The sequence below is a fragment of the Macrobrachium nipponense genome, chromosome 1 (assembly GCF_015104395.2).
Source record: "Macrobrachium nipponense isolate FS-2020 chromosome 1, ASM1510439v2, whole genome shotgun sequence".
Classification (NCBI taxonomy): domain Eukaryota; kingdom Metazoa; phylum Arthropoda; class Malacostraca; order Decapoda; family Palaemonidae; genus Macrobrachium; species Macrobrachium nipponense.
In genome coordinates, this window is record NC_087200.1 from 201,103,592 (window position 1) to 201,122,113 (window position 18,522).

Genomic DNA, 18,522 nt, shown 5'->3' on the forward strand with positions numbered 1-18,522 from the left:
GAGTTCTGTGCTTAGTAAGAGTCCTGAAGCATTACTTCCATAGAGCAGAGAAAATTTTAGGCCTTTCGAGTAATATTTGGTACTCAGTGAAGAATCTGTCTTGCCCCCTCTTGAAGAACGCCCTGGTTTTCTTCATAAAAGATCTGATAACTGAATCATTCTTTGATTGAAGAAGTCTTACCTTCCTTCAAGCCAAGCTCACGAGTAAGAGAAATTGCAACTTTGTTAGCCTTCAGACATATGTAATTTACCCTTACCCTTTATTTTACGAGTGACTTATTGGAGGTGTAAGTTGATATTCGCTATTGTTTACGATCCTGTGATAGTTTGTAGGAAATATTCTTAACAAAACTACTGCTTTGGGTTATTACCTTCTACAAATACCATAGTTCCCTAATTATATGTCAATATTACTGTTACAGCAGGTGACGTTGGAGGCGTGAGGTATACTTCAGGCGGGACACGGAACTCTGCAGTAGAAGAGGATGGACGTTTTGATAGTTGTGCGTTGCGAGTGTTATTTTGGCTATACTTCGGTGGTCGTCCTGGGAATCGTGCATCGTTGGCTACGAGGGTAGCGAATTTATGGTGAAGCGCGCTTTGTGGAAGCTGAATGCTTCAATGAACTTGCACGGTATATATTCCCGGACGATGTAGTTGATGAGGATTCGTCTCTACGAGGAAGTTAGCCTTGTTGTTGATTGTTGGTAGCAACCACGTGATTTGTCCCTCTTGCAGATGTTCCCGTGGGGTGTCCCCCTGATCATTTGGATCAGTATTATTAATTATATAATACTTGCCTCACCTCCGTTTAAGAAACTGTAATTTTCAGAATTTCATTGCCTAGTTAACTATTGTAACTTTCACTTGGATTGTTTTGTAACCGTTTTCATAATAAGTTTATGTTTATTGGGTTTTCTTTTGTTAATAATTATTTAAAATGTTTTCGTATGTTTTATTATTCCACTCTAATGTTTCTGCTGAAGATCATTATTATTACAGCTAAAGCTATATAAATATAATGTGATAAAAGGACATTAAATTAAATGTTATGCACCTGAATCTGGCGGCCGTAACTTTTCAAGTATTTTAAGAATTGGTCCGTAACATATTTTTGGCATCCCCAGCGGGATCTTCAGCAGTGTCATTAGGTTGGATGGTGTAATTAATGGTAAAAACATGGAAATTGAAACTAATGACGATGCCGCTCGTTTTCTTAGGAGAGACGATTGGCGTAGTAAATTGTTTAATATTAAAAAGTCGGAACTGCTGGTTGTGTCGGATTATTTACAGTTGGAGTTTACGGTTAGTAGTACTAATGATGACATAAGGAAAGGTATCATAGCGCATTTTGCTCCGGATGGAGTGGACGTTGACTTCAAGCTTTTAGAGGAAGAAATCGACGAAGACTGTGAGGTAGTGAAACTTCGACTGAAACTGGATTTGAAAAAACTCGAGTTTGAAGATGAACAGAAACGGCGTGAACATGAACTTAGTATGAAGCAGTTAGAAAATGAACAGCAGAAACGTGATCATGAGCTGGAATTGGCCAGGCTGACGGGTTCCCGATCTCCTATTTCTGGTAATGAAGATTCCCGTATGTTGAAGTACGTACCAAAGTTTGACGAGAGTGACGTCGTAGAATTTTCATAGCTTTTGAGAAGGTAGCGGCAAATTTCAAGTGGAGTGAGGATAGGTGGGCATCATGGCTCAGACTGCTTTTTCCGGGAAGGCTCTAAAGGCTTGGGCTTCTCTGTCGTTGGAAGATAGTCAAGATTATGCTAAAGTGAAAGAAGCCATTTTAAGGATTTATGAGATGGTTCCTGAAGCCTACAGAGTAAAGTTTCGTGACAGTCGAAAATCCTCCAATCAAACTTTTGTGGAGTTTGCTCGTGAAATGGAGAAGCATTTTGAAAATTGGTTGAGATCCAGCGATGTCAAGAGTGAGTATGCTAAATTGTGTCAGTTAATCTTATTGGAAAATTTTAAGCACAATTTACCTAAAGACCTTTGTATTTTCTTAAATGAAAAGAAAATTGACAATTTAGCGAGTGCTGCTCGGTTAGCTGATGAGTACGTGTTAACACACCGTAGTTATTCTAAGCCTGCTGTTAAAGGTAAATATAATGCGTATGAAACTGGTAAATTGCCTACAGGGGTTAATGTAACTGCTAATGATGATAATCAAGTTAAGAGTTGGTCCTGCTCTTCTCCCCAAAAGCATTTTAAAGCTAAGTACCAGGGCAGGGTAACTTGCTTTCGTTGTGGGAAAAATGGGCATATAGCTGCTAAGTGTCCTAAGAAAAGGATTCTGTGCCATGCTCGTTAATGATAAAACAGGTAGTGGATGAACGACTTTAAGTGGTTTAAATCTCAAGGTAAAATCAGCACACTTGAAAATTGGCAAGAGGTCATAATGTCAATGTACTTAGAGATACAGGTCTTCTCAATCTTTAATTCTACGGAAAGCCATTCCAGTGGGCAGTAAGTGGTTGAATGAGCATAAGCTTATTAAAGGTGTTGGAAACGAGTGGATATCTTGCCCGGTAGTTGAACTGTATTTTTTTTTCAGACATTGTTGCCAGCGAGTCTAAGTTTGCAGTTGTTGATACTCTCCCCATAACTGAGGTTGATGTTGTTTTGGCAAATTATCTTGCTCAAGGTAAAGTAAGTTGTAATCAGACAGTTTTTGTCAATCCACAGGTGATAGTACCTAAACCTGAAACGGTGCTTGTGACAACTAGGTCAGGTAAAAGTACCGATTTTGATGTTGAGCATCATGATTTGGAAAGTTTAATGCATATTCATTGGTTCACGTAAGTAAAAATAAATCTATTTGCTCTGAAGTAATGATTTGTTAGTTATTCACATTCCTGGGAAAGATAATATACCAGATGCCCTGTCTAGAGTGTAAATATTGTTATTTTGCATATTTGCTTTGTATAGGTAATTAATCTGCATACTTTTCTATTGGAAATTTTGTAAGGTTCCCTATGTTTTGTTTAGTCTGTAGATTATATACTTTACTTGACTATTGTAAAGGAATTATTGTGTACAACTTTGTTTTTCTTTACGGAGATAGGGTTTGGAAAGAAATCTGCAGGTTATATTGCTACTAAGGTTATTTTGCCTGCTAGCATTCACTTTACATAAAATCAATGTGATTTTTTTGTTAAGGGTGGGGGTGTTACGATCCCGTGATAGTTGTAGGAAATAGTTCTTAACAAAACTACTGCTTTGGGTTATTACCTGTTCTACAAATACCATAGTTCCCTAATTATATGTCAATATTACTGTTACAGCAGGTGACGTTGGAGGCGTGAGGTATACTTCAGGCGGGACACGGAACTCTGCAGTAGAAGAGGATGGACGTTTTGATAGTTGTGCGTTGCGAGTGTTATTTTGGCTATACTTCGGTGGTCGTCCTGGGAATCGTGCATCGTTGGCTACGAGGGTAGCGAATTTATGGTGGAAGCGCGCTTTGTGGAAGCTGAATGCTTCAATGAACTTGCACGGTATATATTCCCGGACGATGTAGTTGATGAGGATTCGTCTCTACGAGGAAGTTAGCCTTGTTGTTGATTGTTGGTAGCAACCACGTGATTTGTCCCTCTTGCAGATGTTCCCGTGGGGTGTCCCCCTGATCATTTGGATCAGTATTATTAATTATATAATACTTGCCTCACCTCCGTTTAAGAAACTGTAATTTTCAGAATTTCATTGCCTAGTTAACTATTGTAACTTTCACTTGGATTGTTTTGTAACGTTTTCATTAATAAGTTTATGTTGTTCCGATACGTAATACAAACATCGGTCCTTTAACAATAGGAAGGAGCTAGCGGCGAGCTTGGAACGGTCGTAAGCTTCGACAAGGAAGGGGAGAACGGTAGTTAACTGCTTGTCCGACAGTCGCGCGCCGCGCGACTGGGAGGTAAACAAACCACTTTTGCTTTCGGCCGCGGGTGTGAAGGACGTGTTCGTCATCGCTCTCTGCCTGCTTCATCGTCGTATGCTTTGTTTATATTGTGTTTTCTACTAATGGTTTGTTGACTTGAAAATGAAACTGTAAGTACACTGTTTTCATTTTCATTACTTAATTATGAACCAACATGGAGTTATCGCCGTAGATGCGGCGATTTCCTCTTTTCATGAATTGAACCCTTGAATTATGTCTCGGTGCCGAGGGCTGGGCGCGCTCGCGCCGAGTCATGTATTTTGGGCGAAAGTGTGTAATTGAAAAATGTAAGTACTCTTTTCATTATATTTTTGCCCTGTGCGTTCAAGTTACCGAGAGTGTGATTGCGCTCGGCACGAGCCTTTTAATTTTGTATAATAGAATGCAATGAAAGTGGATTCGCAATTGCAATATTCTTTTCATTTTCATTTATTTATTTGCATGAAATTTAATTTGGATCAATTTTCGTTCTTACCCGGGAATTGATCCTTACGATTTTTTTATGTGAAAATGAAATCGCAAGTGCAGTATTCTGTTTCATTTTCATATATATTTTATGATAGCATCATATTATTGGATCAAGTTTCCGTTCTTACCCGGGAATTGATCTTTTCTCCTTTAAGTTCTATGAAGTGAATCGCAAGGGCAGTATTCTGTTTCATATTACTTTTCACTGCTGTGCGGGGGTAGGGGAAGCGAAGGTCTGCCAGGAAGTCGTCGGAAAGCTCTCCCGCGACTCCCTTGGTATCCGATTCTTCGTCTTCCTTCCTGCCCCCCGCTCAGCTTCTTCATTGTATTTTGTATTTGGGTCTTCCTTGCGTTCGGGGTGGGGCATGTCTTCCCCCCGTGCGTGAGGGAACCCCTCTTACTAATCTATCTATGTTACCGCAGGTGCTACATCCGTGGGAGACGACCTTGGATGTAGATGTAGATCCTCACGAGGTTTGTACTCGTTGTCGGGGGCGAGAGTGCTCCCGCAACGAGCCCTGTGTAACTTGTATGCATTGGTCCGAGGCGCAGTGGGTGCTGTACGAGGGCAGGAAGAGACTTAGGCCGCCCAAGAAGTCATCGGAAAGTCCAGTGACTCCTTTGGTAACGGACACTTCGTCCTCTTTCCTGCCCCCCGGCCAGCCCCCACGTTTCGCGCCTTCCCCTGCGGGGGGGTAGCGGAGTCCTTCTCCTCTCTCGATCCGTCGAGTGTGGAGGAGGGCGCCCGCTACCCGGACGTCCCAGTTGTACTCGGGGTCTTCCATCCGCTCTGGGTGGGGTTCTTCTCCCCCCAGGCGCGAGGAGCCCCTCTAACTAACCCGACTGTTGCTTCCGCAGGTGTGCCATCAGCGAAGGACGACCTGGGACAGGTGTGGGAGTCGCTGGGACTGCAGGGAGTGCCGAGCATACAGGGGTTGATTCAGCGGTTGGCGGGGTCGGCAGTGGTCACTCATGGTACGGTAACCACTACAACAACCACAATCTCGACACCAGCATATGAGATGCCACCGCACCTGGTGTACACACCACATGTCATGTCGGTAACACCCACGGCTGCAATCCAGAAACCAATTCCTGCCGTGCCAAAGAGGACGGTGCCACCGCCACCTGGGTTCTTTGTATTGCCGACCCCGGACTTCCGCTGCCCAAAGAGTACCCCCTGGACCTGCCGCCAGTGCCGAGGATGACGGTAGCTGCCGACAGGACGCCTGGCTCTCCTGTGGTACCTGCCGTGCCTGCCGTACCTGTTGCTGTCCCAGCCGCTCATTCCCTTTCAGATCAGGTGCCGGCTGCTCATTCACTTTCAGATGTTCCTGCCGTTCCTGCTGTTCCTGGACCTGTTCCTGTTGTTCCTGCTGTTGGTGGTGCTGTCACAGTCTCAGGTCTTTCCGGACAGGTGCAGTCGGGCCCTGTTGCTTCGCAACTGGCCGCCCCGGCTCCCTCCTGGATGGAAGACTGACGTCTGTCCTGCGGAGCCTGGCGAAGAAGAAGAGGAAGAGGAAGAAGGTGTCTTCGTCGTCTTCTTCGTCGTCTGCTGCCTCTCCTTCCCCTTCGACTTCTAAGGCCAAACAGCCGAAGAAGAAGAAGGTTGCCTCCTCCCCCCCTAAGAAGACTCCTTCGGGATCTTCTAAGGGCCCGGCTCGCTCAGGCGAGCTGGGAGCTCTTCTGCCTCTGCTGGTTCCTTCTTGGGAACGGGGGGCCCGTCGCTTCTTCGGCTGGTGCGTCCTCACCTGGTGCTAGCGGTTCCTGCCGCTAAACCAGGTTCCGTCCTCGGCCGCTTCTCGTTCACGAGAAGCACCGAGTGGACGTCTCCAAAGAAGACCGTCCAGCCAAAGTTTTGACGCCCGAGCTCGCTCGCCGTCAAGACAGCGGCGCGGAGCAGAAGACTGGCGAGAGTCGTGCACACGACTCTTCGCCAGGCCAGTGGACGCTCTCGCAGCGATCAACTGGCTGCTCGTTTGCTGACGTGACGGTCGCTGACCAGCCACGGGTTGAGGCGAGGAAGGAGTCCCCGCGGCCGCCGGTACCAGCCACGGCTAGGTACCAGCGGCTCGACGCGCCGATGAGGACGCTGGCCGGTCTCGACGCGACAGAGAGCCTAGCAGGTCACCCCCCGTCCGCCGCTCCCGATGGGCCCCACCGGGCGGAGAACGGTGACCAGCGGCAGCTCGCCTGACGCTAGAGATCGGTCTCGACGTTCTCAGCCGAGCCAATCGCCCCAGGCGAGCGGCAAGGCTAGGCCTGCTGCTCGACCGTCACCGCGGGTTGACGATCAGCAGCAGCCCTCCACGCACGCTGGTCCTGCCAGCGAGCGAGGGGGGAGCGTCAGGTCTGCCTCTCCCGTACCTTCAACCTCCTCCGAGGAGCGATCACGAGAGGTGCGCCGCTCGTGACCCAGCTATGACGCCGTATGGACCAGGCACGGTTCCAGGACCGACCAGGACATACGCGCAAGTAGCTGGAGGCGACCGTCAGGGGTCTGCCGCTGTTCCTCCTTCTGAAGGAGGAGTATCTAGGGATCTGTTCTTGTTGGAGGGACTGGACGGTCCTACTCCGCAAGACACGGTTACTCCCGAGATACAGAGGAATTTGCAGAAGTCATTAAGCTGATTCGTCAGCATAATGACCTTGCGGAAGGATTGCCGCTCCCACCCAGCAGAGCCCACGTCTCTGCTCGAGTCGTTTTGGGGCCCGAGAGGGAACCCAAACCGACGGTGGGTCCTGCCGTGATCGGAACTTGCCGATTCTGTCTCGAACCAGAGTCTCTCGTCTCCGGACAAGAAGGCTCTCTCAGTTCTGGCCGGTCGATCAAGCTACTTCCACCTCCTCTACTGCGACAGCGGCGTTTCTACGTGTCTTCGGACACCGTATTTGAATACTCCTTCGGTCCTCCTGAGAGGTTTCGACCTCGACGAGGACTGGAATGAGTCGGAGGACGGTATCGGCTCTCTCCTGTCAGGTGTCGATCAGCCCCACCCAGACGACGTTCACAGTGGCGGCAGACCCTTACCTACAGTGAGAGTTCGTAACCCTCCGCGGAAAACGTTTTCTCTGACGATACGTTTTCCCAGACTCTGAGAGGCCATCGCCGCAAGGCGATGGCTGTCCTACTCCTTCTCCAACTGCTATTCCACTGGGAAGGCGAGCGAGTATCCAATTCCTCCCCCATCCCTCTCTCCTTACGGTTACGAGGGAAAGGGGAGGGATCCTACAGAGATTTCTCTGTAGGATCCCACGTTCGGGACTGCGCTACCGGGGGGGGGGGCCTTCGGGTCCTACCTGACGTAAGCCCGGTCGTTGAGGAGGAATCCTGCCCCATTCTCGATTTCTACGGGAATCGAGAGGACCACCAGCCGATATCGTTTGACGAATTCGGTGGGGGTTTCGCAGACTGCTTAGAATTCTACTGGAATTTCTAACGCATTCAGTGTTCGAGTTTTACGATCTCCAAACACTTACACGCGAGACCACGGTCCAAAGTGAGCGAGACGAGAATCCCCGATATACACCGATAATCGGGAACCTCGCCTATGCTCGAATTCCTGGAATTTCTAGCATTGGGAAGAAGACTACTGCTGAAGAAAACGATCTCACAGTAGGCGACCAACCTGGACTAGAGAAGATCGGACGGGAATATCCAGTTTGGCTTGAACTATCGTCTTAGTATTCTGTTTCACCATTGAAGCTTTCCTTCGAGAAGACTTCTCCTTCACTCTCTTTGATAGAGATCGAAGGTGGTCGATCTCCAATCCTTATTTTGGTTTTCTTGAAGGAAAGAATTTAGGATGGAGATCGTTGTTCAGAATCCTACAAATATACTACGTATATTAACCTCGCGACATGATTCTACTAAGCAGTTGAATGGTCCGAGGGGTAGGCGCATATCCTAGTTAAACTACGGATTGCGACTTATAAGAGAAGTATTCTAATTGAACTGCAACTCGGGGTTGCCTGCAACCTCCCAGGAGTTTTCAGTTTTCAATTTTATATACTTATGGTTTTGTCACGACAACACCATTTCAACTGTTATATTTTACCGAAATTCGTTTCGCCTAAATATAATTGCTCGAGCATATCTTTTATGCTCGGTAGTTCTAGCCGAACGCATTCCTTCGTGGAATAATGGATTACCTGGCAACCTCAGATGACGAATTCCGCGAGAGCTCCAGGCTCAACTACTGCGTATTGAACTGCCTGATAGCAGCTCAGTATCAGCTGGGCCTCCGATATGCACGGTCATGTATGTCTCTCTCTGCCCTGCTTTGATTGACTACCGAACCGTATCTCTGCCCAACAATCATGGACTTAGGTCTCTGATTAACGGGGATTCTCGCAATAATGAAGGACCCATCTACTTGCTGTGACGCTAGATTCCATCGCCTTCGACATTGCGAGAATTTTCAACAGAGATATCTCTTGGACTCTTTCATCTTTCTGTTTACCGCACGGTAACAGAAGTCTGTACAAGTCTCCCGCTGCATCGCACTGCGATAATGCGAATGATTTTGCAGACATCTGAGTTTGTCTTCAAAATATCTCTTATTCGTAGGTGTACAATTGTTCATTGTTCAACCGAGCAATTACGAGATTTGTTAGAAGACATCGCCTACTCTCCGACCTGACAGCTCTACTCCCAAATGTTCAGCCCATGAGAAGCAGTTCTTCAGGCGGCTTTCCCCTGTGTTTTCATTACTGAAGAACGCCCCGCTTTCATTGCAACTACGACTTCTCACCGGACAGCAATGAAATAGCGGTTAGCGTTTTCAGTCATTTGTAAGCACAGGTTATGAATCTTGAGAAATCCTTCTCTCGATTCATCTGTGAAGACGTAGGTTGCATTCAATATCTACCTTCGTCTTCAACGGTACATAGTGTTGTTTCTCCTTAGCTGAGATTCAACAACCATGAGATGTTTTACCTTCAGGGACCTCGGTCTCTAGAAGGCAATTGACTTTCGCCTGTTGGGCACATGCCTTAAGAGAAATCATCACTTCGCTGTCCGGCATTGGTGACAAAACAAATACATTATTTGTTTGGTCTCTCGGCATAACCCTTTAAAGGCGAAGGTCACGTGACTTACTCGGATGCTTTGACAACTTGCCTCCTACCGAACGCAGTCAGTCGGCAGCTGTCAGAGCGGCCGAGTCAGTTACGAACTAGCTTGCTGTGACTTAGTTCGGTTGTTACAGAGCAATCATTACTTCGTTTTAATAGCTTGTCACAGTACCCATACCATTGACACCCACCATGGAGTGTCGGTGTCCTATCCACTACCGAGAACTTCGCTGCATGGGGATATGAGGATGCGAGAGACTTCGTGGCAAACGGACGACCATATGGGTACTGGACATCACCGAACGTAGAGAAGAGGGATAGGTCATGCGACTATTTCCTTCTTTTCCTCTGAGGAACTGCATGACTTCTCCTGCGAAGTCAAGCATCCAAGGGGATGGGATCCGTGACGCTCGATTTCGTACCGAACTTCGTAGCGCAAGACTCAAGAACCCTTCGGTCCCTGACGATTGGTTCGAGTCGTTCACAATCCCCTCCCTAATGGACTTCACCGCCTTCGATGCGAAGGAGATGCTGCCTTGTCCGCAAGAACTTCTCCGTGGCGCAGGTACTGAAGGCAGGGGTCTGGTCAACCAGACCACATGCCCTTCCTTCTACCTTCGGGATATTGCCCACAGGTCCTTGGATCTTTTTCCTTGGGACCCGTGGTGGCTGCTCAACACGTTGTGTAGCGAACCCAGACCCTCGCAGGCTGAACAGCATCGAGTCCTGGTGTGACCATAAGAATGGATGAGTGAATGAGAGTGTGACTGGCTCCTCTTCCCATCTTTTTCTTCCCCTCATACTGTGGGTTAGAGGGACACGGTCGTCACCCTGCTGGATAAGGACAAGATGCAGGTGAGCTACTCAACAGAGCCCCATCCTATCCCTTTCACTAGGGATAGGAGCGTATATCCACCTTATCCTTCCTCCAGCAGGGGGAGGAAGTGGATGCCAGCTTGAGACAACCCATACTTTATGTTGCCTCTTGCAAACAGGAACAAGTTCTTGCTTGCTGGTACGAAGAGATACGCTTGCCTCTCTCTTAAGTACTCGGCCCAGAGGTCTGACCATTGATCCTGCGGTGCACACCCCGATCAATCGACAGAGGCTTGGATCCCTCCCTCGCTCTACAAACCAGGGAGGCATTCCAGGGATGGACAACACCAGTCTGTTCATCAAAAGACTCAGATTCCTCCCACCAAGAAGTGAGTCTTCCTATTGTTAAAGGACCGATGGTTTGTATTACGTATCGGAACAAATGACAATTTGTCGAAAATTGCATTTTTCCTAACTATACAAACCTGAGGTCCTTTACATATAGTCCCTCCTCATGCCACCCCCCTCACTCTGCGTATTTTGCATGGGCCAAAAGCAAAAGTGATTTGTTTACCTCCCAGTCGCGCGGCGCGCGACTGTCGGACAAGCAGTTAACTACCGTTCTCCCTTGTTTCGAAGCTTACGACCGTTCCAGCTGCCGCTAGCTCCTTCCTATTGTTAAAGGACCTCAGGTTTGTATAGTTAGGAAAAATGCAATTTTCGACAAATTGTCATTGTATTGGGTTTTCTTTTGTTAATAATTATTTAAAATGTTTTCGTATGTTTTATTATTCCACTCTAATGTTTCTGCTGAAGATCTTATTATTACAGCTAAAGCTATATAAATATAATGTGATAAAAGGACATTAAATTAAATGTTATGCGCCTGAATCTGGCGGCCGTAAACTTTTCAAGTATTTAAGAATTGGTCCGTAACAGCTATCCATAACCTTCGTGATGTAGAAATGACATACAACGATTGCAGTACCTTGGGTCCATTATCAGTGGCTGGTATGGTGTTGGGGGATGAAAGCGTGGGAAATCTTGCAACCTTCCTATCTTCTTTGCCTTGAACTAAGGTGTTGAGTTTGAGGGAAGCCTTGGGTGTACAATGTACCTGGAGTACCCCACCAGTCAGTGTTTTTATGGTTAGGTGTTAATTTAAAATTTGGTATAGGTATTTGTGTCTGGTGGATTGGTTTGTTGGTACTGCGATCTGAACAGGGGAAATTATGTACATAGTGTATGTATGCTTGGTAGCCAATGGTCTTATCCCTTGCTACAAGCTCCCACTAATGTAGAAGTGTGTTAGGGCTACTTTGCCACATCCTACATGGTAAAGATGAGTGCTAACCAGAGGCAGTATCTACCTGCAACAGCTTATTTACCAGGTAAGGAACAACAAGCATTACATATATCAGTACTAGCAATTTCATATTCCCTAACTCATTATCATCAATATTGTTTGGGAATAGAAACATTCTGATAATTCCCTTCTCTTTTGCAATGTGGGATTCAGCAATATATTAATTTCAGTATACTTGGTAAGTTACATACATAAAAATGACATTTTTATGATAAAATAAAATTTACCATGTAATTATGAATCAGAGTCCTCCTTCCTCCCTTCATATGGATGCAAGGGCAAAAAACAATTGACAACTCAGCTGCGTTGTTTCTTTCAATTAACCTACTCAAACTAGCATCACTACCAGCAAACTCAACATTTTCAGCTGCTGAGTGGAAAATTTAGGCAATACGTATGATTACTTCGTAAGTATAAGTAAAATTTTATTTTATTATCGAAAATGTCAATTTTCCTTCTTTCTTACCATATCCAGATATAAGGTACAACACGGATGACCAAGAAATAATAAAATTTAGTGCCTTCTTGAAACAGAACATAGAATTAATCCAAGGGAGAATCCAGGTCTGGGATATGTTTTCCACGGACTCGTTCAAAATACTCCCCAGATTTTGGTCCTCGAGAAAGTGTCAAGGTTAACGTAATCTACAATAACATGGAACAATTTAAAAACCTCATGCTTGTAAGTATCTTCAGCAGGAATCCATTATACCATTTTTTTATAACCATTTCATCATGTAGCACCATACTAGGTTTAATGGTTTGAATGGCTGATCTCATTCATTTTTCGTATTAGTGCTTTGTGGGAAAAAAAAATACAGGATTTATTTCTGTTTTTCAGGAAATTATAGAGAATCACATCAAGATGCTGGACCAAAACAATCCTAAGGACTACATAGATGCCTACCTCATAGAAATTCAGAAAGAGAGGGGCAGCCTTAGTACTATATTCAAGGATGATTGTGAGTACCAAAAAAATAATCATAGCTAAGATTGACTTGACAATTAAAATTTATCATTCTTTTTAGAAATGAGGATGTATGCTTGATGGTGCCAAATTAGCAATTATATACTAATAGTACTTGGATTAATCTAAGTTCATGAAAAATTTGGCTATTCACTTACACCTTCGATTTATATTTAGAGCAACTTTGACCAAGTTTCTCCTTCAACACTTACCATTAGGGGATGGTGCTGGTCAATGCACCTGAAGGTGTACCGTGGTCATTAATACAGAGTTTTTTGAAGCATCCTTTGGCTCATAGTTGCACCCGTATTTAACCCTCTTGCTTTACCTAATATTTTTTTAGTTCCTTTCTTCAGTCAGCTCTCCAGCCTCTCCAACATTACTTCTTAATGCAGTTGTGGGATATTCTGTCAGTTCCTCCTCAAGATCCTTGTACATGTACTTTAGCTTTAGGGTGTTTTTAGCTTGCTGTCCAACCACTCCAGCTCCCTATCTTCACTGTTTGAAGGCTGCTACTAACATTTAGTTGCAGTGCACAGGTCGTTTCATAGCAGGTATATCATTTTGAGAAGAATGTGCAGGTCGACTGTGCAGGCGCACCTGAGCAGGCATTCATGAATGTTAATGGTGGCCTTTAGGTGCTGAATGGCTGAAAGTGCCCCGGTGCTTGGCTTGATAGATCAGAAATTAATCCTTTAACTTACAAGATGTCAACTGGTCACAACCACCCTCAGCGACCTTTTTGGTGCAGGAAGTGAGACAACTTCATCTACCATCCGATGGCTGATTGCTCTCTTGGCCACCCATCCTGAAATACAGAGAAAAATGCAGAAGGAAATTGATGAGGTGGTTTTCAATGGGACACACCTCCCTTCCCTTCTCCATGATAAGGACAGGTTAGTGGTGCTATGTGAAAAGTTACATTAAAGCTTAGTAGGCCCAATTATGTTTGAAATCCTAGTCTAGCAATAAAGTAATTATGTTGAAATCCTATAGTCTAGCAACAAAATAAATATGTTGGAATCCTATAGTCTATCAAGAACATAAATTTGCTGAAGTCCTAAGAAAAAGTAGCTTAGATTAAAAGAAAAGTTAGGTTGAAAAGACAAGCTGGAGTTAAGGAAAACCTGGGTTGGAATTCAATGACTCCAGTTAGTCTTAGGTTAAACTAGACTAGGAAATTAAAAAGCTCAATTCTTTCTGGAAATATTATAGTCCTACGCTTACTAGGAATATACTTTATTCCTTTTTGCTTTCCTGTATTAATTATTGTAATGGGGAAGTTAGCTTATATCTTAACTGTTAATTTTCAGATTGCCATACACCGAGGCAGTTTTACTGGAGGTAATGAGGTATTCCTCTTTCGTACCTGTAGGCATTATGCACGCAACCACAGAAGAGATCCAAGTGGGCAAGTACCGGTTGCCTAAGGTATGTCTTTCAATATCACTGGTCAAATCTGTTTGCAACTAACAAAGTAGCCTAATTCAGCTTTAAAGAGAATACTATGATTGCAGCCCTAAACTGTATCTAGAATAAAAAATGTTTAAAATGGCAACATCTTACATAAATGCTGATAATTACCAATATAAAATTCTCTTTAAAAGTGAGAACAAGACCAACCTAATGTCACAAACCACCATCTTTTGTTATGTCATGAAAGTTTGGAATTTGAAACTTGAAATCTCAACTCTGTTGCTTCACCTTATAGCCTAAAAGCAAAGCGATCCAGTTTTTAGTTAAATATTTTATATTCATAAACACTCTTCCCCAGAACACTGGAATATTTGCAAGTGCCAGGAGCTGCCACAGAGACCAGAAATACTTTGAGAGACCTGAGGAATTCTACCCTGAACACTTCCTAGACAAAAATGGCAAAGTCATCACAAAGAAGGATGGCTTCCTTCCATTTTCCTTTGGTTAGTATCTTCTCTGATTGCTTTATTACATAAAGTTCTATGAATTGGCACAAAGGAATAAATGGATTCTGGTGAATTAAACCTAAATATCCCAATCGTTCAAATAAGTGCTTTTTGTTTCTAAATAGCTATTAATATTTTAATTTTACATTTAGAAGTTTTATATAATAGATTATGCCTGCCTATCTAAACCTCCAGTCATCTTGAAAAAATTTCAATTCTACCTAAATTCTCTCTTATTACTTATCTTTAGGAGGCAGTGCTCCACAAAAGACTTTCTGTTGTTTATAGGACATTGCTTACTTGAACTGTACACTTAGAAATAGACCTACGTTATGGAGGAGTACGTCTCCAAAGGTTGCGTGAGAGAGAGAGAGAGAGAGAGAGAGATATTGTGGTGGAAGAATAAATGCGAGTGGTTAAGTGGCGGTCAGAAAGCGGGGTGTCTGTTGTGGCGCTCTTGTTGTGTAAAATGTCAGTGGGAGAGTCTGTTAAAAGAGAGTCGTAAGTAAGTCGTTCGTGGAAGGCAATAAGTTGGATTTGGCAGCATTCTTGTTCGTTGATGTGTTGTTTGATTAAGATTTTGGGGTTGTAAAGTTGTTGTGTGTCAGTCTGTGTCTGTGAGTGGCAGTGTGTTGGCGGGTTGTGTTTTTTTCGGGCTGTTGGTGTTCGTCTGCAGTGATTTGTCAGCCTAGCCCTGAGTATCTGAGTTGGGTAAGTAGCTATACTATACATGTGTTTGTGTGTGTTTTTTTTTTTTTTTTTTTCTGTTTGTAGGTATGGGTCAATTGTCCTACTGTATTCTGTACTGTAAGAGGACAAAGTGTGATTGCGGGTGAGTTTGGTAGTCAGATAGATTAAGTTTATGTGGGAGGGATTTGCCGCTTGCTTTTAAGCTTGTGATTCTGCCACATGTATGCTCATGCAAAGCAACCAGCCTCAAGATGAAACTAGGTTTTAAATGTGAACTAGTAGAGCATGCAACGATTCAAAGTGATACTAGTACCTACTACTTCAGAAAAGTTTATGAGGCAGGTTCCTATTTGTACAAATATGTCTATTTGTAGGTACCTAAGTGAATTATATTACCTGTAAGCAATTTCCTTTAAACAATAAAAAAACAGTGTTTTTGTGGAGCATTACCTCCCAGAAATAAGTTGTGGCAGAATTCAGTTGAATATATTTTTTTTTTTTTTCAAAGTGACCAAGCCTTTTGAAAATGCATTTGTAAGTTTATTATTAGGTACTGTACAGTTAAACAATAAAAACTTTTGTGGAGCATTGCCTCCTAGAAATAAGTTGTAGAGGCAGAATTGCTTACTGGAACAGTACACTTAGAAATAGACCTAGTAGTACATTTGCTAAGTCAAAGTAACCAGCCTCAGGATGAACTTGAAATGTGAACTACCTAGTACATAAAAACAATATGAAGTGAAATTACTACAGAAAAGATTATGAGGCTAGACTAGCTATTCGTAGAAATATGTCTAGCTATTTGTAGTTGTATTTTTACTGTACGCAATTTTCTGCAAACAATAAAACCGGCGTTTTGTGGAGCATTGCCTCATAAAAATAAGTTGTAGTAGCAGAATTCAGTTAAATATTACATTTTTGAAAGTAAAATGTATTTTTCCCTAACCATAGAAACCTGGAGTCCTTTGCTTAGGATAGATTGCAGCTCAGTTGAAACTACCGGCTAATACTTTCTTTATACCGAGGTAGTCACTGGCTCACTTAGTAGTCACCTTGATTACAGCCAGACTTTGATGATGACCCTGATATCAAGGGGGTGGGTTGGGCGGGACCATACAAGTAAAGGACTCCAGGTTTGTATGGTTAGGGAAAAATTCATTTTACTTTCAAAAATGTCATTTGTTCCTACACTGTATACAAACTTTCCGTCCATTTACCTACTAAGGAGACTCAACCTAAGGTAGGGATGGAATTTCTGTCTTGTTGGCTGAGAATGGAACGCGGGATGCCAGGACCCGGGCTTGTAGCTCGGAGTTGTGGATTCTACACCCTGTGAGCCATGGTAAATGAGACCTGATGGCTGACGGCCTGGGTACCAAAGGCGTGAGCGTAGAACTCTCTCTGGTAACCAAAACCAGGCTATATAATCATAATGGGTTTGTTGGGTTGCAGCACACTCCCCCTTGGAAAGGAGTGTGGAGACTGACTTCTTTGTGTCTACAGAAAAACCACTAGTTGGTACCTTAGGGACCTCTAAATACTTCGGAGAAGAATAGAACATAAGTAATCGATTTTGTTAAGTTTAACAAAAATGAGGGCTCTGTTTTTTACTAAGGCGAGTGGCTATTAAAGAGAGATGTTCACCCCTTTGACTCCCTCCAAAAAATGACTTCATAGCTCCGCCCCCGCCCCCTCTTTTTGTTCACCTATACACTTCGTTTGATTGCCCCACGTGACTTATTCACGCACACGTGACTTGATACTTTGAAATAATTGGCTCATTTTAAACAAACGAAAGCCAATTATATTTAAATATTCCTGCCACTGTGGCGCTTCAGGCATTACTCTAGGGTAACTCATCAGTACTACCCAGGCATTTCAGTTTGTTCTTAGACATGGAGGCCGTAGCAAGCACTTCATCTCATATTGCACAAGAAGTTTAAATTCCAGCTTCTTGTCCTGACTGTTTTTCCTACTTTAAGTTGCATGTTAGGGAACCTTGCAATGGCTTCACGTTTTCCTCAAAGCAGCAGCACATCTTTATCAACCAACAGTTTAAGGTAAGCTTCATTAATTTATAGAGTATATTATAATGGTGGTAGTAGGTATAACGATGTATACAGCAGTACCATCACTTTGGATTTGGTTTGATGGATGTATTAGGTAGTGGCCTTAAGGGTGGGTTGCAGGGGGGCCAGAGCCCCCCCCCCCACTAGGCCTAGGTAGGGGTACAGGGCCCTAGGTAAGGTTAGGTGGTTGTATTAGGGTAAAACACCACGGCAGGCCAAACAGGCCACCTACAATCAACGCTTGCCACCCTCCGAAAAAGTACATTATAATCCGCGTACCTGGACACCTGGTAGATGGGCATCAGTCGCGACTTGTTGTTGGTGAGAAACGGAGCTAAAGACCTCTACTCTCCTTTCGAAGTAAGTATTTTCTCCAAAGTTAGAAATTAAGGCCAAATTTCAAGATTTAAACAGGGTACTGAAAACGGTCTCAAACGTAGTGCAAATCTCCCCAAAACCAAAAGCCGTTCAACATTTTTTAACTTACAACTCGAGGTATTTAGAAAGATTGACGCCATCTTGATGTTTACGGAGTCACTTGTTGTCAATAAACTAACCATTTCCTGTGATAAATCCGCACACCACTTGTGCCCACAGACGCTGGGGCACTTTTATCACAACAAACGGAAAACTTTTCCTCACCGAGTAAACAACTGTTTGTTCCGACACAGCATACAAACCTTCGGTCCTTTTACAATAGGAAGGTACTAGCGGCAGCTGGATAGGTCGTAAGCTTTCGAACAAGGGGTTCGGTAGTTAACTGCTTGTCCGACAGGCGCGCGCGCGCGACTGGGAGGTAAGCAAATCACTTTTGCTTTCGGCCTCACAGCGATTGGACGTGTGTGTTCTACGCTCTCTGCCCGCTTCTCGTCGTTTGCTTTCCCTTGGTTGTATGGTTTTGTTTCGTGTTTGAGTGAATCATTGTAAGTACAATCATTCTTTTTTCATCATCATTTATTGGAAATGTGATCAATTATGGAGTCTCTACGCCCCGCTACCCTCCGGAGATTGTGCCCGGGTACCGAAGGGCATAAATGCGGTAAGTTCCGCTCCTTCCCAGAAATTGATCCCCATATTTTGTGCGCTCGGTGTCGGGGCCGCGAATGTACCCGCGCCGAGCCCTGTGAAGTGTATGTCTTGGTCGGGAGGCGCAGTGGGGCTTGTACGAAGGTAGGAAGAAGCGAAGGCCTACA

General features: G+C 44.2%; 1 protein-coding gene across 1 annotated transcript in view; it reads left to right on the top strand.

Moving 5' to 3' along the window:
- LOC135219059 (cytochrome P450 2L1-like) overlaps positions 1-13,575 on the top strand; it is a 30,240-nt gene extending 16,665 nt beyond the window's left edge. The window contains exons 6-9 of the mRNA XM_064255489.1: positions 12,157-12,245; positions 12,478-12,643; positions 13,005-13,086; positions 13,356-13,575. Coding sequence (XP_064111559.1) covers positions 12,157-12,245; positions 12,478-12,643; positions 13,005-13,086; positions 13,356-13,575 — 557 coding nt within the window. The remainder of the gene's footprint in view (positions 1-12,156; positions 12,246-12,477; positions 12,644-13,004; positions 13,087-13,355) is intronic.
- Positions 13,576-18,522: the final 4,947 nt, after the last annotated feature.